The following is a 27,568-nucleotide window of genomic DNA, read 5'->3' as shown; positions in this document are numbered from 1 at the left end:
TGCATCCAATAGAAAAAAGGGTGTAACACACGTTTCAATTGATGCTTAAGTTTTCTTTATATATTTATATATTCAGAAGATATACAATTTTTCAACATTAGAATATTCACCCATGTGCACAAAGTAATAAATCAGCAGTGTCCAGCAGGAGATATGTATCAGCTCATCAAGTTGTCTTTAGTTGTATAACCTGTATACGGCCATCTCCTACACCAGCAGGTGTGTAAGTCCATGCAACGTTTTGAAGGAAACACCTTCTTTGTCCAGCATAATGTGAAAAACGCCCATCATCAAGTTAAATACGTTTACATTCTCGCGAGATCTTAATTCTACAGCGGAAATACAAAAGTTACAAAAACGTATCAAAAGGAATTAAAATCACATAAAAAACCACATGAAAACAACAGTACAGTTACAGTATACGCTTAGTTATAAAAATACATTGAAATTGCAGATCTCATTAATCCCGTCCGGTTTTAAAGTACCCAGTTTTTGTATCCAGCGCACCTCGTTCCTCAATAGTTTCATTTTTACTTGTTCCTTATTATCGCCCTCTATGTTTTCAAGTACCTGCCATCTAAGTTCGTTCACATTGTGTCTGTATTCTGAAAAATGCCGAGCTACGCTGGTTTCCGATTTTTCTTTATTTGCCGCATTACCTTCACTCTTGTTCACATTGTCCTGTTCTTTTTTGTACATTCTAGTCTCCTATGGGATAACAATGATCAGTATAAGAGATCAGTGTGTGCAGTGTTATAGTCTCCTATGGGATAACAATGATCAGTATAAGAGATCAGTGTGTGCAGTGTTATAGTCTCCTATGGGATAACAATGATCAGTGTAAGAGATCAGTGTGTGCAGTGTTATAGTCCCCTATGGGATAACAATGATCAGGATAAGAGATCAGTGTGTGCAGTGTTATAGCCTCCTATGGGATAACAATGATCAGTGTAAGAGATCAGTGTGTACAGTGTTATAGTCTCCTATGGGATAACAATGATCAGTGTAAAAGATCAGTGTGTGCAGTGTTATAATCTCCTATGGGATAACAATGATCAGTGTAATGTCAGTGTGTCCAGTATTATAGTCTCCTATGGGATAACAGTGATCAGTATAAGAGATCAGTGTGTGCAGTGTTATAGTCTCCTATGGGATAACAGTGATCAGTATAAGAGATCAGTGTGTGCAGTATTATAGTCTCCTATGGGATTACAATCATAAGTGTGGGGGCTCACTGTGCATGGGGTAAACGTGGTTACCTGAGTGCTCTGTATTCAGAAAAAATGCATCCAATAGAAAAAAGGGTGTAACACACGTTTCAATTGATGCTTAAGTTTTCTTTATATATTTATATATTCAGAAGATATACAATTTTTCAACATTAGAATATTCACCCATGTGCACAAAGTAATAAATCAGCAGTGTCCAGCAGGAGATATGTATCAGCTCATCAAGTTGTCTTTAGTTGTATAACCTGTATACGGCCATCTCCTACACCAGCAGGTGTGTAAGTCCATGCAACGTTTTGAAGGAAACACCTTCTTTGTCCAGCATAATGTGAAAAACGCCCATCATCAAGTTAAATACGTTTACATTCTCGCGAGATCTTAATTCTACAGCGGAAATACAAAAGTTACAAAAACGTATCAAAAGGAATTAAAATCACATAAAAAACCACATGAAAACAACAGTACAGTTACAGTATACGCTTAGTTATAAAAATACATTGAAATTGCAGATCTCATTAATCCCGTCCGGTTTTAAAGTACCCAGTTTTTGTATCCAGCGCACCTCGTTCCTCAATAGTTTCATTTTTACTTGTTCCTTATTATCGCCCTCTATGTTTTCAAGTACCTGCCATCTAAGTTCGTTCACATTGTGTCTGTATTCTGAAAAATGCCGAGCTACGCTGGTTTCCGATTTTTCTTTATTTGCCGCATTACCTTCACTCTTGTTCACATTGTCCTGTTCTTTTTTGTACGTTCTAGTCTCCTATGGGATAACAATAATCAGTGTAAGAGATCAGTGTGTGCAGTGTTATAGTCTCCTATGGGATAATAATGATCAGTATAAGAGATTAGTGTGTGCAGTGTTATAGTCTCCTATGGGATAACAATGATCAGTGTAAGAGATCAGTGTGTGCAGTGTTATAGTCTCCTATGGGATAACAATAATCAGTGTAAGAGATCAGTGTGTGCAGTGTTATAGCCCCCCTATGGGATAACAATGATCAGGATAAGAGATCAGTGTGTGCAGTGTTATAGTCTCCTATGGGATAACAATGATCAATGTAAAAGATCAGTGTGTGCAGTGTTATAGCCTCCTATGGGATAACAATGATCAGTGTAAGAGATCAGTGTGTACAGTGTTATAGTCTCCTATGGGATAACAATGATCAATGTAAAAGATCAGTGTGTGCAGTGTTATAGCCTCCTATGGGATAACAATGATCAGTGTAAGAGATCAGTGTGTACAGTGTTATAGTCTCCTATGGGATAACAATGATCAATGTAAAAGATCAGTGTGTGCAGTGTTATAGCCTCCTATGGGACCTATAACACTGCAAAAAATAGTTTAAAAATTGTGAATAAAGATCATTTAACCCCTTCCCTAATAAAAGTTTGAATCACCCCCCTTTTCCCATAAAATAAAAAAAAACTGTGTAAATAAAAATAAACATGTGATATCGCCGTGTGCGGAAATGTAAAAAATATAAAAATATATTGTTAATTAAACCGCACGGACAATGGCGTACGCGCAAAAAAAATTCCAAAGTCCAAAATATCGTATTTTTGGTCACTTTTTATATAATGAAAAAATTTATAAAAAGCGATCAAAAAGTCCGATCAATACAAAAAATGGTACCGCTAAAAACTTCAGAACACGGCGCAAAAAAATGAGCATTCATACCGCCCCTTACTTTTGGAAGCCTCCAAAAGTTACAAAATGGCGTTTTTTCTTCAATTTTGTCGCACAATGATTTTTATTTCTATTTCGCCGTAGGTTTTTGGGTAAAATGACTGATGTCATTACAAAGTATAATGGTGATGCAAAAAATAAGCCATAATATGGATTTTTAGGTGCAAAATTGAAAGAGTTATGATTTTTTAAAGGTAAGGAGGAAAAAACAAAAGTGGAAAAATGCTCAGTCCTTAAGGGGTTAAATTTCCATCCACAGACCCATATGAGGACTTGTTTTTTGCGGGACCAATTGTCCTTTGTAATGACATCACTCATTTTACCATAAAGTGTACAGCGAACCCAAATTATTATTTTTTGTGAGGAAATTTTAATGAAAACGCTGCTGGACACTTTACGGTAAAAATGACGTTTTCTTTATTCTGTTGGTCAATGATTAAAATTCTCCCCGTGATCACATATTTTTATTTTATTGTCCTGCTTTTAAAAAAATCACAAACCTTTTTTTTTATTTTTTTACAAAATCAGTCTCCCTACTTGGACCACCTATAACTTTTTCATTTTTCCGTATACCGGGCGGTATGAGGGCTCATTTTTTGCATCATGACCTGTATTTTTTTTTTTATTTCACTTTTGTGTATTTGTGACTTTTTAGTCGCTTTTTTATAAAAAAAAAATTAATTTTGAATGTGATGTGACCAAAAAGCAGCAATTTTTTTGTACTTTTTTACGTTTACGCTGTTCACCGCACGGGATCATTAACATTATTTGATCGGATATTTATTCAGGCAGCAACACCAAATATGTTTATATTATCATTTTTTGATGCTTTTTTGAGTAAAATAGGGGAAAATAGTGATTAAAATTTTTATTAGGGTGGGTTTTTCAATTTTTTTAACTTTTATTTTTAACTCCTTATGTCCCCATAGGTGACTATCTATTGCAATCATTAGATTACCAATGCTGTTCAGTGCTATACATAGGCATAGCACTGATCAGTATCATCAGCGATCTTCTGCTCTGGTCTGCTGGAAGGCAGATCAGTGCAGAAGACCCCGGGAGAGCGGTGGAGGCAGGTGAGGGGACCTCTGTGCCACCTACAATCAGATCAGTGATTACAAGTGCCGCACTGCCACAGGTGCCGTGATCTGTATTGATCTACGGGATCTAAGGGGTTAATGGTGGACATCAGCGATATCGCTGATGTCCGCCATTACTGGTGGTTCCCTTGTTGAAAAGGTTCCATGATGTCACATGCTGCACTTACAATGTTGTACTAAAAAGACTATAAATATGGGCGCAATTATTAATAAAATCTGTGTTATTCTCTGCAGATTCTTGTCCCAGGAGATCAGAGGAGAATCTTATATCTTCAGATTATAAAGCAGATGATGATATCACACAAGATACATATGAAGAACATTCCATTATCCCAGATACACCCTCAGCCCTTCACAGCCAAGATCTGTCATCTCATCCTTATATACAAGTCCTGTCTTCTCATTCATCACAGGATGTTCAGCAAAATAAAAGTCACAGAAGGGGTGTTGGACACCAACAAGCTCATACAGGAAAGAAACCATATTCATGTTCAGAATGTGGGAAATGTTTTACTTCTAAATCAGATCTTGTTGTACATCAGAGAACTCACACAGGAGAGAAGCCCTTTTCATGTTCACAATGTGGAAAATGTTTCACTCAGAAATCGCATCTTGTTGGACATCAGAGAACTCACACAGGAGAGAAGCCATTTTCATGTTCAGAATGTGGAAAATATTTTACTTCTAAAACGTGGCTTGTTCAGCATCAGAGAACTCACTGTTTTCATGTTCAGAATGTGGGAAATGTTTTACTTCTAAATCACGGCTTGTTGAACATCACAGAACTCACACAGGTGAGAAGCCATTTCCATGTTCAGAATGTGGGAAATGTTTTACTAAGAAATCAAATCTTGTTGAACATCAAACAGCTCACACAGGAGGGAAGCCATTTTCATGTTCAGAATGTGTAAAATGTTTTACTTCTAAATCACGGCTTGTTAGACATATGAGAATTCACACAGGGGAGAACCCATTTTCATGTTCAGAATGTGGGAAATGTTTTACTTCTAAATCAAATATTATTGAACATCAGAGAACTCACACAGGGGAGAAGCCATTTTCATGTTTAGAATGTGGAAAATGTTTTACTAAGAAATCAAATCTTGTTGAACATCAAATAACTCACACAGGTGAGAAGCCATTTCCATGTTCAGAATGTGGGAAATGTTTTACTCGGAAAGCACATCTTGTTGTACACCTACAGAAATGTCTGTTATACAAAATGCAAACAGAATCCAAATAACACATCTGTATATACGTCACCAGGTACTAGAATATTATACATTAAACCTTGTTACAAATGTTTAATACTGTAATTTCTATTCCAGCGATATTATTCACCTTTTTCTTTCTCCTCACAATTTCAAAGGCCCCTTTGTGCTGCTTTGAAAATATGTGAACATTAATTTTTGTACCACTTTTGTTTTTCTTTGTGGCAAAAAAATTTTTTCTTGTTGCAGCCATATTGGATTTTTTTTTGCGCCAAAATTGGCAATTTTTGAACCAAAATTGCTGATTTTTGCACTAAATTTTATATCCCAGAAAATTCTGTCAGAAACATCTCACAAGAGAACAATAAGGTCCGGCACTAGAGTGGTTGCAGGTAAAGACTGTTTGTTGTTTTATTGAAGATATCGCAGTCTAGACTTCCAGCTTTGTACTGCGATATCTTCAATAAAGCAACAAACAGTCTTTACCTGCAATCACTCTAGTGCCGGACCTTATTGTTCTGTTCGTACAAGCACTTAGCCGGAGGTGGTACCGGTCGGCCCTGGGCACAGGTGGAGAGGTGAGCGTGCTATCGGTGAGCGGCTCACAGTTCAGCTTTTGATATATATATGGTTTTTTTTAATTACATTTTTCAATAATAATTATTTCTTTTTTTTAATAATTACTTAAATAACACCTTTTCCAAAAAAACTAAGAAAAAAAAACAATAAACCTACAACCAATTCTGTGATATCAAAAAGCTGGAGTGAAATTTTGGATGTAAACTGGACTCTCACCCCAAATATCATGTAAAGCCGACAATATACGTGGACACGCCCACTTTTACAAAACTGACGTGAACAGTGTAAGCCGCACCACAAAGCACTTTGAAAATGTGGCCGATACTTTTCATGCCAAAATTTTGGCAGAAATTGTTTTTTTTTGGCGCAAAATTCTTTGAGAATCTCCCCCAGAGTTCCTTATCCATCTCATCCCTCCGCTTGCGGTACTAGGAGACCATGCGGACTGCATTGCCATCCCCATAGACAGTAATGTATTTCTGATCAGATCTTTCGGCAGATCCGCTTACTCTGTGCGGTCCTAGTGACGCCCGCGGAGATTCTGCAGTGTGAACCCGGCCGTACAGAAGTGAGTTTTCTTCTATGTCTGCACCACACGATCACATGGGGGAATAATGATGTGTATGGAAAATGTTCTGATTCTAGAACTTTCATCACTTTCATGCTGCCTGAAACAAGAAGGGGGGGGGGGTCCTCACAGTTACTCCGCCCCCACCAGCCATGATTGACAGATCGCTCTTTGTTCACATATGTTACATATTATGTAATGGGATATTTCTCAATACATGTTCTCATTATCAAGGTTACAGGTTATCACTGAGATACACTGTACAGTGCTGGATGTATATATATAGAATCTAATGACATAGTACAATACTATTTCAGTACAGTGGGAGGATATACCATATATACACATGAAGTATCCAATAAGAAAACACCCACCACCTAATGTATACCATGCCGGCCCACAAGGGAGGAGGATTGGACTCGTAATGAACCAGATATATATATATTAGGATAAACCCCCCTCATGGGGCAGCACGGGGGCTCAGTGGTTTGCACTGTTACCTTGCAGCACAGAAGACAACATCTGCAAAGAGTTTGTATGTTCTTCCATGTTTGTGTGGGTTTCCTCCGGTTTCCTCCCACACTTCAATAACATGTGACCCCAATGGGGACAGGGACCAATATGAGTGTACAGCGCTGCGGAATCTGTGTGCACTATATAAACCCCCCCCATTTATAATAGACACCCCCCATTTATAATAGACACACTGGCCATTTATAATAAACACACCCTCATTTTTAAATAAGACCCCTTGAATTATAATAGACACACCCTCAATTATAATAGACACACCCACATTTATAATAGACACACCCTCATTTATAAAGGAGACACCTTGAATTATAATAGACACACCCTCAATCATAGACACACCCACATTTATAATAGACACACCCTCATTTATAAAGGAGACACCTTGAATTATAACAGACACACCCTCAATTATAATAGACGCACCCTAAATTATAATAGACACACCCTCAATCATAGGCACACCCACATTTATAATAGACACCCTCATTTATAAAGGAGACACCTTGAATTATAATAGACACACCCTCAATTATAATAGACGCACCTTCATTTATAAAGGAGGCACCCTAAATTATAATAGACACACCCTCCATTATAATAGACACGCCCTCAATTATAATAGACCCCCCCCTTCAATTATAATAGACACACCCTCATTTATAAAGGAGACACCCTAAATTATAATAGACACACCCTCCATTATAATAGACACACACTCAATTATAATAGACCCCCCCAATTATAATAGACACACCCTCCATTATAATAGACACACCCATGACTATTACTATAAACTCACACGAGTTCATTATAGAGGAGGGACACGGACGGACAGGAAGGAGAAGAATGGAGGCTGTGAGAAGCTGAGACAGAGGCGGCCATCTTGGAAGGTTGAAATCCACCATTTTGGATGAGGTAACCGGCCCTTTGGGAAGAAAGTCCAAGAGATGAGACTAAAGACATTGAAGCCCATATGACTCTTTCTATATGAATAACCTATACTAAGGACGGCCATTATATGGAGATTTATTGTTTATGTAGTGTCGGCCATGTTGTCAGGAAGATTATAATAAAGAAAAAGCTCGAAAATCCTACATGGTGGCACCTGAGGATATTTACCTATATGAGGTTTATAACAGGGTATAGTAAGGAATCTATTAACTCCTTCAGGACACTGGCCATAAATGAAGCTGAGCACGCTTCATACCTGGTGGGTCCCGGTTGTTATCAGCAGCCAGGACCCACAACTAATGACGGACATCACTGATTGGTCACATTTCTGACACTAACCTTTTAGATCCTGCAATCATCACGACAAAATTGCAGGGTCCCGATCAGCTGAGAGGACAGGCGGAGGGTCCCTACCGTCTTCCAGCTCATCCGATCAGCGCTCCCTTACAGTAGACAGCCTCAGCAGCCTGTAGTAATAGAGCGCCGATAACACTGTTCTATATGATGGCATTGATCAGTGTCTGCAATCTAGGGATTGACCGATTATCAGTTTTTCCCGATATTATCGGCCGATATTCACGATTTTGGACGTTATCGGTATCGGCAATTACCTTGCCGATAATGCACTGCCCCCTGCACCACGCCGCACCCCCCACCACCGCCCCGGCCAGAGACCGCCGCCGCCCCATTGCCTCCCCCATCCCCGGTTACCTGTTCGCGGAGTCCGCGCTACTTCTGGCTCCTGCGGCATCCTGTGTTACGCTGCGCAATGACGAGTGACGTCCTCAACGCAACGTCACAGTCAGTGCGCACAGTGACAGCTCAGGAGGACGCTGCCGGAGCCAGAAGTAGCGTGGACCCCGGTAATTATAAAATCGGGAATGGGGGAGGCAATGGGGCAGCGGCGGCGGTCTCTGGCCGGGGTAGTGCGGTGGGGGGTGCGGCGTGGTGGTGGAGGGTGCGGTGGTGGTGGGGCGGTGATAGGACTCAGAAGGACCCCAGGACAGGTAGGGGGAGAGAAGCGGTTGACAGCGGCGGTCTCTAGCACCGCAAAAGCCGCTGCAGTTCATTGATTTAAAGCGCCCGCTTTAAATCAATGATCTGCAGTGGTGTTGCCGGGGTGGGGGGAGATAAATAACTGATAACTTATACCGATATTCCGGTATAAGTTATCGGCTATCGGCCCTAACCTCCACAGATTATCGGTATCGGCCCTAAAAAAATCGATATCGGTTGATCCCTACTGTAATCTAAGGTTCACATGCAATAGTTTCCTAAAGGGACTAAATCTGAAAAATATACTAAAATAAAGTGTTAATAAATGTGAATAAGCCCCTCCCCTAGTAAAGTTTGAACCACTTTTCCCATTTTTCAATAAAATAATGTAAACAAAAATAAATAAATATTTTCGGTTGCTTCATATACCAGGTAAAAATTTATAAAAAATGATCTAAATTGTCATCGAAACAAAATGATATAAATAGAAACTACAGATTATGGCACAAAAAAATGACCCTTATATAGTCCTGTATACTGGAATATAAAAGAGTTATAGGGGTCATAAGAGGACAACTTTAACTCTTTAAGGATTCAGGGTTTTTCCATTTTTGCACTTTCATTTTTTCCTCCTCACCTTCTAAAAATCATAACGCTTTTAGTTTTCCACCTACAGACCCATATGAGGCTTGTTTTATACGCCAACAATTTTACTTTGTAATAACATCAATTATTTCACCACCACATCTATATCGAAACCAAAAATAAACGTAAACGTACATCACAGTGCGCTACGTACCAGGATACCATGACATTTTCCCCTGTGGATATGGTATTTGGTAAGACATTTCTGGAGTTTGTTCACATGCCCTCGCTGTCCTCCGATCACCGAGATGCTTTTAATGGGGACTTCACTGAAGACAAAGTTCGGCGGAACATTAAAGGTCTCCATAATGCGAAAGGGCCGGGCCCTGATGGTTTCTCCGGTGAATTTTATAAGGTCTTGATTCATGAAGTGATGCCCCCATTAACATCTTACTTTAACCATCTCCTGCATTCTGGCTCTCGGCCTTTGCACTCAAACACAGCCGTCATTAAGTTCCTTCTAAAGCCCGGCAAGGATCCCCTCCTGCCCCAATCCTACCATCCCATATCCCTTATTAACCAAGACCTTAAGCCAGTGTCTAAAATGCTTGCTGATCGCTTAAGTGTGTTTCTGCTCTCGTTGATAGGTCCTTCCCAAGTGGGCTTTCGGTCATCAGTGACTAATATCTGCAAAGTGTTAACTGTCCTGGATAGGATGCAGCACCGTCCTGAGCCTGGGGAATAACCACTGTAACTGGCACTTGACGCCGAAAAGGCATACGATAATGTCAGGTGGGACTGGCTTGGGATGGTGTTGGACAAGGTAGGCATTACTGGTCATTTCCATACATTTTTAGGGGGTCTCTATGCTTCCCCCCCAGGCACAATTTCACACAGGCATATTGTCTCCCTCCTTTCCTCTTTTTAAAGGGATGTGACAGGGATGTCCCCTGTCCCCTCTCTTATTCAATCTGGAACCTTTAGCCCGTCACCTGGAGGACTCTGATATGTATCAGGGCATTGCAATCCAGCGCAAAACAGTCAAATTAACTCTTTTCGTGGATGATGTTTTGATCTTCCAAGCCAATCTGAGTGCCCATTACGCCCCCCTGATGTCCACTTTAGCTCATTTTGGTACCTTCTCTGGGTAGAAAATCAATCAACTAAAAAGTGAACTACTCCCGCGGGGACCCTCTTGGTCTTCCTCTTACTGGAATACCCTGGGAATACCCGGGGATCTTGTCAAGCCCCATATCACTTACTTAGGTATAAAAATTGGTAGAGACCCCTCTTCCCTCTACACCTTGAATTATCTCCCTTTGTTCAAGGAGATCCAGGATGAGCTTCGTCGCTGGCATCAATTACCAATCTCCTTCCAAGGCAAATGTCATTTGAAAACGATCAGCTTTCCTCAACTCTTATACCAGTTACAAACCCTGCCTGTTTTATTGAAACATAAGGCTGTGACTACTCTAAACTCAGCCTTCACACACTTTATATGGGCGGGTAAGCGCCCGCGAATTGCCTTACAAAAACTGATGCTTAGCAGGGCTGATGGCGGTGTGGGTTTTCTCAACCTCCGTGGCTATAACCTCTCATGCCTCTCTAGACATGTCATGGACTGGCTCCATGAGTCTAGCTTTCATTCCAACAATTTTTTGGAGGAAGAGCTCACTTCTCCTTAGAATTTGGTTTCCTGCCTCCATACCCGCATCCCATGCCTTCCCACCCATATAATGCGTTCATTAGTAATTAGGGACACTATCTTAACGTGGAAAGCTGTTCATAGGGCCTATGGTCTACCTTTTCTGCTATCTGGGCGTCTTAATCTCTGGGGTCATCTAGAATTTCTCCAGGGCAGAGAGAACAGTTTGTTTGAGGTAGGAAGGGGATAAAAGTGGCAAGACAGTTGATGGATGCCGAGGAAAGACTGTGGCTCCGCCCGCAGGAAATTCCTAACTTCTCTCTGCCGCCTTCTCATTTTCTCCAAGTGTCCCAACTTCTCTGTTTTTGCACATCCCGGCTCAGGAACTGTCCTCTGAATTGTCTTCCTCCTCTTTTGAAGACAAGGTAGGTCCACAAACTAGGAAGGCGTCTATTTCGGGTTTGTGTAGATACTTTAATGACCGTCTTTTAAAGGTTTCCAAACATACACTTTTTGCTAAATAGGAGTCAATTCTTCAGGATCCTGACGTACGCGAGCGGATAATGTCATCAATGAGCGCTGGCGCAAAACATTTTTTAAGCTTATGCACTTTGGCTACTTGGGCTTTAATATCCCGGCTACCTCTGCATTCCCAGACAGACATACTGCATGTCCGAAATGCAATACTCCCGACACAGAGTTTTATCATGGCATTTGGTCCTGTTCCAAGTCGCAGAGCTTTTGGGGGGACGTTGTAGACTATATCACTAGGTATTGGACCGTTCGGGTTCCATTGACTCCTCAGGCACTTCTGTTCCAGTCTGTTGATCTTTCTGTTGCAGAGGTGGGTCTACGATTTATTCCAAAATTCCTCCACGTCATTCTCCTGGTGGCCGCGCGCATGATTATGTGTGACTGGATAAAGACTCCCATGCCGGTCATAGCCCATGTGGTAGAAATTAAGACTTTCTTTTAGGTGGACAGACTGGATACAGAAAGACACAGAGAACACAATGCGAGGAAATTCTTTGCAAAGTGGTGTACTTTCCTGTCCGCTCACTATACCACAACCCAATTGATGCCATAGTGTTACCTTTCCGTCACACTGAATGGTACTCCCTGGCGTCCCTTACTAATACCCTTGGTCCTCTTCGTCTTTCAGCTGGTCTGGAGTGAGCTTCCTGGGGTTTCACATGTGTCTGCAGGTCTTCTATCTTTTCCTTTTCTTTGTCTTTCGTGGCCCCCTCCCCTCTTCCCCCTTTTCGTGTGTTGTATTGTTATATTTTGTTCTGCTTGTCTGTTTGTTTGTGTGTCAGCTTATTGGTCTTGTGTTGTCGGTGCACATGGGTGGTTGTATGCTCTGTCCTATTTATGCCGGTATTTGATGCTAGTGAAGAGGTTGATATCAAAGTAATTTATGACCTTGCTATTATGACCTGTTTATTGTGTTTTACAGCATCTTATGTTCAGAAGAGACGATCTTCAAGGGAGACGCGCGGATCCTGTCTGATGCCTTGAATTAAAGTCTCTATAATCATAATGAGAAGGGGGCGGGGACAACACTGACGCGTTACATTCCCTATATACAACGTCAGGGACAATATTACATTTATTATAAGTCCAGTGTGCGGAGATGAATATAAGAATAATAAATCATATAAGAAAGAAAACTTTTCTTAACAATTGGTAACAAGTTTGGAGATGCAGTATATGATATATGTATAAATGTCAGATATCCTATGTACATGGATAATATATAGATGTGTTATCTGCATCATTTATTGCTCTGAATTGGCTTCTCCCCTGTGTGAATTCTTAGATGTCTAACAAGACTTGATTTATCAGTAAAACATTTCCCACATTCTGAACATGAAATTGGCTTCTCCCCTGTGTGAGTTCTTTGATGTTTAACAACATCTGATTGCTGAGCAAAACATTTCCCACACTCTGCACATGAAAATGGCTTTTCCCCTGTGTGAGTTCTTTGATGTTTAACAAGAGCTGATTGCTGAGTAAAACATTTCCCACACTCTGAACATGAAAATGGCTTCTCCCCTGTGTGAGTTCTTTGATGTTTAATACGCTCTGATTGCTGAGTAAAACATTTCCCACATTCTGCACATGAAAATGGCTTCTCCCCTGTATGAGTTCTTCGATGTGTAACAAGATGTGATTGCTGAGTAAAACATTTTCTACATTCTGAGCATGAAAATGGCTTCTCCCCTGTGTGTATTCTCTGATGTTTAACAAGATTTGATTTAGAAGTAACACATTTCCCACATTCTGAGCATGAATATGGTTTCTTTCCTGTAAGAGCTCGTTGATGTCCAACACCCCTTCTGTGACCTTTATTTAGCTCAACATCCTGTGATGACTGAGAAGACAGGACCTGTATATAAGGATGAGATGACAGATCTTGGCTGTGAAGGGCTGAGGGTGTATCTGGGATAATGGAATGTTCTTCATTTGTATCTTGTGTGATATCATCATCTGCTTTATAATCTGAAGATATAAGATTCTCCTCTGATCTCCTGCTACAAGAATCTGCAGAGAATAACACAACCCAGGAAATTTAAGCTTTTGTGTTTTCTTTTTTCCCCCTCTCCTCATAGCCATAACTATTTAAATTTTTCCATCTACATTGCATTTGAGAGCTTGTTTTTTGTGGGACTGATCTTACAGTAAATTCGATTCGTCACAAACTTCTCGGCTCGGCAGTTGATGACTTTTCCTGCATAAATTAGTTCAGCTTTCAGGTGCTCCGATGGGCTGGAAAAGGTGGATACATTCCTAGGAAAGAGTCTTCTAGGACTGTATCCACCTTTTCCAGCCCACGGGAGCACCTGAAAGCTGAACTCATTTGTGCAGGATAAGTCATCAACTGCCGAGCCGAGAAGTTCGTGACGAATCGAATTTACTGTAAGTTCTCTCATCTCTACTTATATCAACAAGCATTAAAATATAAGTCAGGTACATACAATCACAGCGATATCTAATTTGTATAGTTTTGTTACGCTTTACTACACAAAAAACAATTGAAATAAAAATAGCTTTACATTTTTACAACAAAAATGTTAAAAGATTATTGAAGGGGTTCATTTACATTTTTAAAAACATATTTTACACTTTTTGGTCCCTCTATAGGACTTGTATGAGCAGTCATTGGATTGCTCATACAGATCAGTGCAGTACGTATTTACTGCATTGATCCATTAGAGCCGACCATAGACAGGCTGTATCAATAGCAGAGTCCTGGCAGTGACAGAGTCCTAGCAAAGGCCTCAGGCTGCCATGACGATGGATGCGCCCCCAATGTTCGCTTCGTGAGGAGCCAATCCTTACCACTGCATCACCAATGATTCTCACTAAGGCTGTATAAATGCTGATGTCAGCTTTGACTTTAGCATCTAAGTGGTTAATATCCAGAGCCATAGATTGCTCGGTGTCAACTATTAGCAGCGGCCCATAGCTGAAGAATGCGGCCAAGATCCACCAGGTATAGAGGGGGCCCGAGTCCCGGACCCTCCCCATACACCCTTAATGGCCCCATGAGGTAAATAAACATAATGGGTCACTGAAGGGTTAAACTTTTCATATATTCATTGTTATATCTTGTCCAGAATATTACACAATGGAACAATCTCATCCTACCTTGTGTTCAGTCTCAAACCCAATGATCACTGTGTAGAGGTCAGAACACGGGGCCACCAGAATTTTCACAACAGGGCCCATAATAACTGATTTCTCCTGAGGTGTCCGGCTGCTTTGGAATCATGGTGCACACAGAACAGAGGTAGCCTGAGTATTTTAGGCATAAAACACCTATCACTAGGCTTCTCGGGAGGAGCAGAGCTTAGAGCGGTGAGAATGGGGCCCCCAACAGGCAGGTGACAGTACTACATATAGTGGCTATAATACGGTCAGCAGGTATGACTGGTATGAGACAGGGCATCAGCTTTAGGTTATGTTCACACCACAGAATTCTGCAGGAATATTCCACACGGACACTAAAGCTGCAGCAGAGTCCGCTTGATTTCCATAAGATTTTAGTATATGTGCTGTCGAGGCGACTTCTATAAGATTCTGCTGCACTGTGCACACGACGGAATTTACAGATAGACTTGTCTATTCTTCCTGCAGATTCCGATAGGAAATGTATAACAGTCTATGAGACGCAGCATTTCTGAGCCGTCCTATCGGCCATCGGATCATTTAAATCTGCGGAATGTCGCCCGTGTTTTCTGGGTGTTCATTCCGCACATTTTCAGCCATTTGAACCCGGCCTTAGTGTTCTTAGTGCCAATAAGAAAGGAGACACATAATAAAATGGGGAGAAGAAGAAGAGAGCCCACCTAGCCTGTCCTAGAGATAAACATTTGGCCGCAGGGAGGTAAATGAAGTGTTTGTGCTCCATAAGAATTAGAATAGGTCCGGTAGTACCCACAGACAAGTGCGGCCACTCCTTGAGGGACAAATGATGGCCACTGAGGAAAGTTTCTTAGTAATAAAGCTATAAGGATAAAATGGTCTCTCTGGGGTAGGAAGGTGAGACACCTATTCTGTCTCAGACGCATCGTATGAACGGGAAAGCTGGGTTGTGGTGACCCAGGATGGGAGCTGTGGTGACGGCAGCTTTCAGGGTGGAAAACGTTTGTGACCTTCGTGGAATTCACATTTCTCCAGTTTGTAATACAGAACAATCTCTCACAACGTAGCAATGCAGCTAAAGATTACAGCGCCGGAACTCTGCATATACTAAACGGATGTGAGTAAGTGACCCCTCTTTGTAAAGCTGTTTACCCCACTATAACCCCGTATATTGGCTTTAGTGTGGAGAACAAGGGGTCAGATTCTCTATAAGTTACTTTGGATAAGACTGTAATGTGATTGAGGCCCCTGCGATTGATACAGGGCCTCAACTCACCAATCCCAGGGGCCTCAACTCACCAATCCCAGGGGCCCCAACTCACCAATCCCAGGGGCCTCAACTCACCAATCCCAGGGGCCTCAACTCACCAATCCCAGGGGCCTCAACTCACCAATCCCAGGGGCCCCAACTCACCAATCCCAGGGGCCTCAACTCACCAATCCCAGGGGCCTCAACTCACCAATCCCAGGGGCCTCAACTCACCAATCCCAGGGGCCTCAACTCACCAATCCCAGGGGCCTCAACTCACCAATCCCAGGGGCCTCAACTCACCAATCCCAGGGGCTTAACTCACCAATCCCAGAGGCCTCAACTCACCAATCCCAGGGGCCTCAACTCACCAATCCCAGGGGCGTCAACTCACCAATCCCAGGGGCCTCAACTCACCAATCCCAGGGGCCTCAACTCACCAATCCCAGGGGCCTCAACTCACCAATCCCAGGGGCCTCAACTCACCAATCCCAGGGGCCTCAACTCACCAATCCCAGGGGCCTCAACTCACCAATCCCAGGGGCCTCAACTCACCAATCCCAGGGGCCTCAACTCACCAATCCCAGGGGCCTCAACTAGATGTTTGGATGAACCCCTGGCACAGTCCATCTGTAACATACTCCTCTATGGGTTGGTTCTCTGACACAAACAGAGGGTAGACTCGGCCCTTTGGGGGTATAGCACCTGGTTGAGGCTCAATGGTACAATCATGGGGTCTGTGGGGAGGTAGTGCCCCCCGCCTACATCTTATCAAACACATTGCGGTTCTCCTGGTATACTTTAGGAAGAGAAGATCTTTGTCGTGTACAATTATACGACAGACCGAGGAGATACAAACCAAACAAACTGATCTATATATACAGGTAGAAGCAAACTGAGGGGACCAAGACAAACCTCAGCTGTGACCCAGTCCAAACGGGGATTATGTCTCTGGAAACAAAGAGAACCGAGCACAACAGGATAATGCAGAGAGATAATCACCTGGAACTAGAGGGTCTCCTGGTAAAGTGCCCCCAACACCACAGACAAGGGAACTGTCTCATGGATAAGGTGAGGGGGCTGTAAGGGTCTTCTATAAATCACTCCCATGGCCAGAGGACCCAAAGCTGTAGTGGAATAGAGTTTTTGGCTACAAACACATGATCCTTAAAATACCCATCAGCACTGGAGACCACGGGGACCTGCGTGACCACAGAGGAAATATACCATGATAGGATAATCCTAATCATAGCTTTGTCTTTGTGGAACTCTGGGGATGAAGAAAGCCCACCCAATATCTGTCCCTAGCAGGACCCCAAGTGTTTCCTCACCAGGTTTGGCATGATCTGAGCAAAGGGCCCAATAAAGACACATCCCCTCCCCCTACTATAATCCTTCTCCTCAACGGAAAGGGGGGTGGTCCTGAGCTGCATTGGTTTCACCCTTTCAGATGATCCAGGAGGCCACAATCTCATCTTGTATAATATCGGAGAGTCCAGGAGAGAACGTGTCCACCAGCGCTTCCTTATCCCAGCACACTTCTGCTGCTACAATACACAACTCTATTGAATTCTTGGCCACAGTTCTCGTCCCCTGTTACATGGACATGAGCTGCTCTGCCGCAGAGGGAGAACGGACAGGGAGATGAAATGTCTCTGTAGTCGTAGATAATATGTTTATCAGTCTCCAAAGAGGATTCACCCGGGATAGAGCGTTATCAGTAAGGAGGGAGATCAGGAATCCTACCTTACTTCTATCATTAGGACAGGACTGCGGGACCATTTCCAGATAAATGCCCACTTGGTTCAGGGAGCCTCTACATTCATTAGGATCGCCCCCATAATGCTGGGGAAGCGGGGCAGATCCAGTAAACCCACAGGAGGCAATGGCTTCTATGGCAGCAGAAATAGTTGCCGGAGCAGGAGGGTAGGTGGCTGCCGGTTGAGGCACAGGAGGTTCTAGGGGAGACGTACGATTCTAAAGCGTCTGCATTACAAGTGCCAATTGCTCAATCCTCTGATCCTGCAGATCCATTATAGTGAAAATGTTTGGTGCTGGTGGATTGTCTGCATCATCCGGATTCATGGCCCTTGTGTAATGTCAGGAACCACAAAACCAGATGGAGATGATCAGAACAAATCACCTTTATTATATTCTCAACCGTCTCACATTCTCATCATTTATAGTTTATATTCTGACTGAATAAAGGAATATACCGCAGAAAAGACTGACAGGACACAGGAATTAAAGGGGTACTCCGATGGAACACCATTTATTTTAGATCACCTGGTCCCCAAAAGTTTAACAGGTTTCTAAATTACTTTTATTTAAAAATCTTAATTCTTCCAGAACTTATCAGCTGCTGTATGCTTCACAGGAAGATGTGTAGTTGTTTTCTGTCTGACCACAGTGCTCTCTGCTGACACCTCTGTCCATGTCAGGAACTGTCCAGAGTAGGAGAAAATCCTCATAGCGAACCTCTCCTGCTCTGGACGGTTCCTGACACGGACAGAGGTGGATAAGAGCTGATTAGTACTGGAGGGCTAAAGATTTTTAAATAGAAGTAATATACAATTCTGAATAACTTTCTAGCACCAGTTGATTAAAAAAATAGTTTTCCATCGGAGTACCACTTAAAAAAATTCCATAAAAAATTATTACAGACGGTGACTGAGCAGAAATTGTGACTGATCTCTGCAATTAGTAGTTACTACTAACCTGGGCGGTTACCTGTAAGAATGTCCTCCTTATACTGCTCATCACCGCTCACATCTGTCTCTTCTTCTTCCTTTATGTCTGTAGCATTAATATGGATCAAATCTTTCTCTGTAGGAATGTCCTCCTTATACTGCTCATCACCGCTCAGATCTGTCTCTTCTTCTTCCTTTATGTCTGTAGCATTAACATTGTTCAGATCTTTCCCTGTAGGAATGTCCTCCTTATACTGCTCATCACTGCTCACATCTGTCTCTTCTTCTTCCTTCATATCTGCAGCATTAATATTGTTCAGATCTTTCCCTGTAGGAATGTCCTCCTTATACTGCTCATCACCGCTCACATCTGTCTCTTCTTCTTCTTCCTTTATGTCTGTAGCAGTAATATAGATCAGATCTTTCCCTGTAGGAATGTCCTCCTTATACTGCTCATCACCGCTCACAACTGTGTCTGGAGCATTAATATTGTTCGGATCTTCACCCTAATTCATAAGATGTGGAAGAAATATTGTAAAAGTCATCAGACAGTAGGAGAAGTCACATGGGATGTTATAGATGAGCAGGAGATGAGGAGTCATGGAGGGTGAGGGGACTGACCACAAGAGCTTCACAGCCCTTCTACAGATCATAGGGAATATCTCCATCTACCTGATCATCCTGTGGAAGAAGAGGACGGGGACACCTCTCTGGTGCTGTTCTCTTACTGGATCTGACTGTAGGGAACACATACAGAGACTGAATTCATTCTTTACATACAAATAATGAGAGGACGTGTGTATATAGTCATGTCTATTACCTGGTGATGTGAGGGGCTGCTGATCCTCCATCATCACCTGATCCTTGTGTCCTTCTACATACTCCCACTCCTCCATGGAGAAATAGACCGCCACGTCCTGACACCTTATAGGAACCTGACACATAATGATACAATCATCACCCCGACCCCTCCAGTGGTGTTACTGTATAATGTCCCAGCATTCCCAGCAGTGTCACCTCTCCAGTCATCACCAGACCCCTCCATTACTGTATAATGTCCCAGCATTCCCAGCAGTGTCACCTCTCCAGTCATCACCAGACCCCTCCATTACTGTATAATGTCCCAGCAGTGTCACCTCTCCAGTCATCACCAGACCCCTCCATTACTGTATAATGTCCCAGCATTCCCAGCAGTGTCACCTCTCCAGTCATCACCAGACCCCTTCATTACTGTATAATGTCCCAGCAGTCACCTCTCCAGTCATCACCAGACCCCTTCATTACTGTATAATGTCCCAGCAGTCACCTCTCCAGTCATCACCAGACCCCTCCATTACTGTATAATGTCCCATCAGGGTCACCTCTCCAGTCATCACCAGACCCCTCCATTACTGTATAATGTCCCAGCAGTGTCACCTCTCCAGTCATCACCAGACCCCTCCATTACTGTATAATGTCCCAGCATTCCCAGCAGTGTCACCTCTCCAGTCATCACCAGACCCCTCCATTACTGTATAATGTCCCAGCAGTGTCACCTCTCCAGTCAACATCAGACCCCTCCATTACTGTATAATGTCCCAGCATTCCCAGCAGTGTCACCTCTCCAGTCATCACCAGACACCTCCATTACTGTATAATGTCCCAGCAGTGTCACCTCTCCAGTCATCACCAGACCCCTCCATTACTGTATAATGTCCCAGCAGGGTCACCTCTCCAGTCATCACCAGACCCCTCCATTACTGTATAATGTCCAAGCATTCCCAGCACTGTCACCTCTCCAGTCATCACCAGACCCCTCCATTACTGTATAATGTCCCAGCAGTGTCACCTCTCCAGTCATCACCAGACCCCTCCATTACTGTATAATGTCCCAGCAGTGTCACCTCTCCAGTCACCACCAGACCCCTCCATTACTGTATAATGTCCCAGCAGTGTCACCTCTCCAGTCATCACCAGACCCCTCCATTACTGTATAATGTCCCAGCAGTGTCACCTCTCCAGTCATCACCAGACCCCTCCATTACTGTATAATGTCCCAGCATTCCCAGCAGGGTCACCTCTCCAGTCATCACCAGACCCCTCCATTACTGTATAATGTCCCAGCAGTGTCACCTCTCCAGTCATCACCAGATCCCTCCATTACTGTATAATGTCCCAGCAGTGTCACCTCTCCAGTCATCACCAGACCCCTCCATTACTGTATAATGTCCCAGCAGTGTCACCTCTCCAGTCATCACCAGACCCCTCCATTACTGTATAATGTCCCAGCAGTGTCACCTCTCCAGTCATCACCAGACCCCTCCATTACTGTATAATGTCCCCGCAGTGTCACCTCTCCAGTCATCACCAGACCCCTCCATTACTGTATAATGTCCCAGCAGTGTCACCTCTCTAGTCATCACCAGACCCCCCCATTACTGTATAATGTCCCAGCAGTGTCACCTCTCCAGTCATCACCAGACCCCTCCATTACTGTATAATGTCCCAGCAGTGTCACCTCTCCAGTCATCACCAGACCCCTCCATTACTGTATAATGTCCCAGCAGTGTCACCTCTCCAGTCATCACTAGACCCCTCCATTACTGTATAATGTCCCAGCAGTGTCACCTCTCCAGTCATCACCAGACCCCTTCATTACTGTATAATGTCCCAGCAGGGTCACCTCTCTAATCATCACCAGACCCCTCCATTACTGTATAATGTCCCAGCAGTGTCACCTCTCCAGTCATCACCAGACCCCTCCATTACTGTATAATGTCCCAGCAGTGTCACCTCTCCAGTCATCACTAGACCCCTCCATTACTGTATAATGTCCCAGCAGTGTCACCTCTCCAGTCATCACCAGACCCCTCCATTACTGTATAATGTCCCAGCAGTGTCACCTCTCCAGTCATCACTAGACCCCTCCATTACTGTATAATGTCCCAGCAGTGTCACCTCTCCAGTCATCACCAGACCCCTCCATTACTGTATAATGTCCCAGCAGTGTCACCTCTCCAGTCATCACCAGACCCCTCCATTACTATATAATGTCCCAGCAGTGTCACCTCTCCAGTCATCACCAGACCCCTCCATTACTGTATAATGTCCAGCAGTGTCACCTCTCCAGTCATCACCAGACCCCTTCATTACTGTATAATGTCCCAGCAGTGTCACCTCTCCAGTCATCACCAGACCCCTACATTACTGTATAATGTCCCAGCATTCCCAGCAGTGTCACCTCTCCAGTCATCACCAGACCCCTTCATTACTGTATAATGTCCCAGCAGTGTCACCTCTCCAGTCATCACCAGACCCCTCCATTACTGTATAATGTCCCAGCAGTGTCACCTCTCCAGTCATCACCAGACCCCTCTATTACTGTATAATGTCCCAGCAGTGTCACCTCTCCAGTCATCACTAGACCCCTCCATTACTGTATAATGTCCCAGCAGTGTCACCTCTCCAGTCATCACCAGACCCCTTCATTACTGTATAATGTCCCAGCAGGGTCACCTCTCCAGTCATCACCAGACCCCTCCATTACTGAATAATGTCCCAGAATTCCCAGCAGTGTCACCTCTCCAGTCATCACCAGACCCCTCCATTACTGTATAATGTCCCAGCAGTGTCACCTCTCCAGTCATCACCAGACCCCTCCATTACTGTATAATGTCCCAGCAGTGTCACCTCTCCAGTCATCACCAGACCCCTCCATTACTGTATAATGTCCCAGCAGTGTCACCTCTCCAGTCATCACCAGACCCCTCCATTACTGTATAATGTCCCAGCAGTGTCACCTCTCCAGTCATCACCAGACCCCTCCATTACTGTATAATGTCCCAGCTTTCCCAGCAGTGCCACCTCTCCAGTCATCACCAGACCCCTCCATTACTGTATAATGTCCCAGCAGTGTCACCTCTCCAGTCATCACCAGACCCCTCCATTACTGTATAATGTCCCAGCAGTGTCACCTCTCCAGTCATCATCAGACCCCTCCATTACTGTATAATGTCCCAGCAGTGTCACCTCTCCAGTCATCACCAGACCCTCCATTACTGTATAATGTCCCAGCAGTGTCACCTCTCTAGTCATCACCAGACCCCTCCATTACTGTATAATGTCCCAGCATTCCCAGCAGTGTCACCTCTCCAGTCATCACCAGACCCCTCCATTACTGTATAATGTCCCAGCATTCCCAGCAGTGTCACCTCTCCAGTCACCACCAGACCCCTCCATTACTGTATAATGTCCCAGCAGTGTCACCTCTCCAGTCATCACCAGACCCCTCCATTACTGTATAATGTCCCAGCAGTGTCACCTCTCCAGTCATCACCAGACCCCTCCATTACTGTATAATGTCCCAGCAGTGTCACCTCTCCAGTCATCACCAGACCCCTTCATTACTGTATAATGTCCCAGCATTCCCAGCAGTGTCACCTCTCTAGTCATCACCAGACCCCTCCATTACTGTATAATGTCCCAGCATTCCCAGCAGTGTCACCTCTCCAGTCATCACCAGACCCCTCCATTACTGTATAATGTCCCAGCAGTGTCACCTCTCCAGTCATCACCAGACCCCTTCATTACTGTATAATGTCCCAGCAGTGTCACCTCTACAGTCATCACCAGACCCCTCCATTACTGTATAATGTCCCAGCAGTGTCACCTCTCCAGTCATCACCAGACCCCTCCATTACTGTATAATGTCCCAGCAGTGTCACCTCTCCAGTCATCACCAGACCCCTCCATTACTGTATAATGTCCCAGCAGTGTCACCTCTCCAGTCATCACCAGACCCCTCCATTACTGTATAATGTCCCAGCAGTGTCACCTCTCCAGTCATCACCAGACCCCTCCATTACTGTATAATGTCCTAGCAGTGTCACCTCTCCAGTCATCACCAGACCCCTCCATTACTGTATAATGTCCCAGCATTCCCAGCAGTGTCACCTCTCCAGTCCTCACCAGACCCCTCCATTACTGTATAATGTCCCAGCAGTGTCACCTCTCCAGTCATCACCAGACCCCTCCATTACTGTATAATGTCCCAGCAGTGTCACCTCTCCAGTCATCACCAGACCCCTCCATTACTGTATAATGTCCCAGCAGTGTCACCTCTCCAGTCATCACCAGACCCCTCCATTACTGTATAATGTCCCAGCAGGGTCACCTCCCCAGTCAGCAGCTCCATCATCTTGTTGATGAGTTCTTGGATCTTCTGTTTGTCCATTTCCTCATGTATCAGGGAGTGAGGTGGGGGCCCCGGGATTGGGCTCAGGGTTCTTCCCCATCCTTCACACACAGGGGCCCGACAGCGCCCACTAGAGGACTTCTTCACTACTGTGTAATCCTGTGTATGGAGAGACACATTAATATCACTACATACATTCCCAGAATCCCTCACCTCTCCAGTCATATCCATCTGTTATTACATAGATAAGAATGAGGTCATGTGACATCACTCCCAGAATCCCTCACCTCTCCAGTCATATCCATCTGTTATTACATAGATAAGAATGAGGTCATGTGACATCACTCCCAGAATCCCTCACCTCTCCAGTCATATCCATCTATTATTACATAGATAAGAATGAGGTCATGTGACATCACTCCCAGAATCCCTCACCTCTCCAATCATATCCATCTGTTATTACATAGATAAGAATGAGGTCATGTGACATCACTCCCAGAATCCCTCACCTCTCCAGTCATATCCATCTGTTATTACATAGATAAGAATGAGGTCATGTGACATCACTCCCAGAATCCCTCACCTCTCCAGTCATATCCATCTGTTATTACATAGATAAGAATGAGGTCATGTGACATCACTCCCAGAATCCCTCACCTCTCCAGTCATATCCATCTGTTATTACATAGATAAGAATGAGGTCACGTGACATCACTCCCAGAATCCCTCACCTCTCCAGTCATATCCATCTGTTATTATATAGATAAGAATGAGGTCATGTGACATCACTCCCAGAATCCCTCACCTCTCCAGTCATATCCATCTGTTATTACATAGATAAGAATGAGGTCATGTGAACATCACTCCCAGAATCCCTCACCTCTCCAGTCATATCCATCTGTTATTACATAGATAAGAATGAGGTCATGTGACATCACTCCCAGAATCCCTCACCTCTCCAGTAAGCCGGAAGAGTATCTGTAGGGTGAGGTTTATGATCCTGTCGGCCATCTTGTTCCTGTCTCTCTCCATGGTTGATGGGTCATCCAGGAGAATTCTCTTATATAGAAGATATCAGCAGAGGATCCTGGATTGGAGAAACCTGAAGGGAAGAAGAGGAGACGATGATAAACCGCACCAGATTCTATGGAGAAATAAAATCCATTTCCTGGAGATAATCTGGGGAAACATCTGAGGAGACATTATAGGAGTTTTCAGATTTCTCTATAAAACAAAATCCATTGTCCGAGGGCTGTAAAATAAGAGACTAGAGCGCACTCCCCTCTCCCGTCCAGTGGTGGCGCTCTGGTCCTCCAGGTCTTCTGAGGTCGCTGTCCCTGCTCTGCTGAAGACGTTGTGAATCCATTTCTCCTAATCTCTGAGGCTGCGGTGTATTCAGAACGTCTTCATCAGAGCAGGGAGAAGAATAGAGGGATTCAATATGACATTGTCCAATGAAGAATAGTGAAATGTGTCCACTAGGGGGCACAATATACATCACAATTACATCAGGATTTTATGTGAATTGTGATATGTCCCCCGGAAGAACCTGCTATTACCTGCAGCAGAGGCCGAGCATCATATACCGTTACACACGCAGGGTCTCGGCCACCACCGGAGTCAGTGTTTCCCAAGCAGGGTGCCTCCAGCTGTTACAGCATTTGGCTGACAGGGCATGCTGGGAGTTGTAGTTTCACAACAGCTGGAGGCACGCTGGTTTGGAAACACTGTCTATAGTAATAATAGGGGCGCGGGAGAAACTTAAAAAACCTGATGCTTACATAGTCCTGTATGGAAGAAGTGGCTGATACCCGGAGAAAAGAGACTGACCAGGTGACAGGATGGGCAGGTAAGTGACCTGATACCTTCACCATCCAGACATCCCCTGGGGGGCAGTATAGGCAGGAAATCAGGTAAACAACTGCTGGTCGGCACGGCGCTCCCTAGAGAAACAACCGCACAGCGCCATGTCTAAGCCACGCCCACCTACATTATTTTATTACAAAAATGGGATATAAACTTATTTGGTGGGGGGGGCTTCTATTACAAACCCTGAATAACGCTCTGCCATAGTGATCAGTGTTATCGGTGCTCGGCTTATACAGGCTGTGGAGGTGTCTGTATACTTAGAGCACCGATCTGAGCACAGAGCACGGTAAGGGGCCCTCCGGCCGCCATCTCAGCTGATCTAGACTCCGCCACCCAACAACTGCATTTTACTAATATTAGATCCTGCAATCGACTTTGATCATGGAATCTAAAGGGTTAATGGCGATGAGCGTCATTAGTGGTGAGTCCTGGCTGCTTATAGCTCCTGAACTCACCTCAAAGTCCCATATGGGGCACACAATATAAATATACATCGTGTCCTTAAAGGGGTACTCCGGTGCTTAGACATCTTATATAAGATGCATGATCGTGGGAGTCCCGCCGCTGGGGACCCCCGTGATCTTGCACGCGGCACCCCGTTTGTAATCAGTCCCCCGAGCGTGTTCGCTCCAGGTCTAATTACAGGCGACCACAGGGCTAGCTGTCACGTCCCCTCCCATAGGCTTGAATTGAGGGGCGGAGTGTGACGTCACACGCCATCGGATCTGTGGTCACCGGTAATCAGATCCGGGGACTGATAACAAACAAGGTGCCGCATGCAAGATCAAGGGAGTCCCCAGCGGCCGGACTGCCACGATCAGGCATCTTATCCCCTATCCTTTGGATAGGGGATAAGATGTCTAAGCACCGGAGTACCCCTTTAAGGGTTAATAACAAACATCCCCAATAATCCTGATCTGATGGTGACCGCACACACATACCTGTATCTGTAGAGGAGCCGTGTACTTACAGGACCTGCGATGATGTCACCGTCATGTGATCAGTCACATGGAGGAGGAGGAGTCACATGATCAGGGGCTGCTGCTCTGAGAGATCTCCACACACAACACAACAGCAGTGACTGCCCCACCAGGACCTGCTCTGTATCTGCTACATGCTGGAGGTGTAGGACCTGTGATGATGTCACAATCATGTGACCAGTACATTTGGGGCAAAGTTTAGCAGCAAAGATGTGACCGTGAAGGACCTGTGGGGAGGATCATGTGACAGGAATGGGCGGAGCTCCGCAGCGCAGGATAGAAGATATTGTGATTGAAGGACCTGTGATAATGGTCATGTGACAGCAGAGTCCTGAATACACTGAGCAGATGAGCTCCTGATCATGTGACTCCTCCTCCTCCATGTGACTGATCACATGACGGTGACATCATCACAGGTCCTATAAGCACACGGCTCCTGTACAGTCTGCAGGTGGAGGTATGTGTGCGGTCACATCTGGAGTACTGTCAGATGTATTTGTACTATTAACCCCTTCAGGATTCGACAGTTTTGAGTTTTAACCCCTTAAGGACACAGTGATTTCTATTTTTAATGTTTTCCTCCTCGCCTTCTAATAGACATAATGATTGCAATTTCCTCTTTACAAACCCATATGACGCTTCTTGTTGTTTTTTTCACCACCGATTTGTACTTTGTAATGACATCACTCATTTTACTGCAACAATGGTGAAAAAAAATATGATTTATGGGGTGAAATTGAAAAAAAAGCTAATTTTAAAATCTGGGTTCTTCTGTTTGGACGCAGTGCACATTTATTCTGTAGGTCCAAACGATTACAATGATCAATGATTTATATAGGTTTTATTTTAATACTTTTAAAATATAAAACAA

The 27,568-nt window shown here is 44.0% G+C and overlaps 2 protein-coding genes across 2 annotated transcripts in view; one reads left to right on the top strand and one right to left on the bottom strand.

Annotated features, from left to right (window-relative positions):
* Positions 1-27,044, bottom strand: LOC130298124 (gastrula zinc finger protein XlCGF53.1-like). Its single transcript, XM_056551022.1, has 7 exons — positions 26,659-27,044; positions 24,803-24,950; positions 23,828-24,007; positions 19,496-19,610; positions 19,348-19,412; positions 18,704-19,181; positions 1-1,613 (listed from the first exon to the last, which is right to left on the bottom strand). The coding sequence occupies exons 2-7, from the start codon at positions 24,878-24,880 to the stop codon at positions 1,492-1,494; spliced, it is 1,038 nt and encodes a 345-aa protein (XP_056406997.1). The 5' UTR covers positions 24,881-24,950; positions 26,659-27,044; the 3' UTR covers positions 1-1,491.
* Positions 1-27,568, top strand: part of LOC130298120 (oocyte zinc finger protein XlCOF22-like) — a 71,201-nt gene that overhangs the window by 2,789 nt on the left and 40,844 nt on the right. The gene's annotated exons all lie outside the window — the stretch shown is intronic.

This window comes from Hyla sarda, assembly GCF_029499605.1.
Source record: "Hyla sarda isolate aHylSar1 chromosome 1 unlocalized genomic scaffold, aHylSar1.hap1 SUPER_1_unloc_22, whole genome shotgun sequence".
Lineage (NCBI taxonomy): Eukaryota > Metazoa > Chordata > Amphibia > Anura > Hylidae > Hyla > Hyla sarda.
This window is presented reverse-complemented; position numbering and strand designations above follow the sequence as displayed.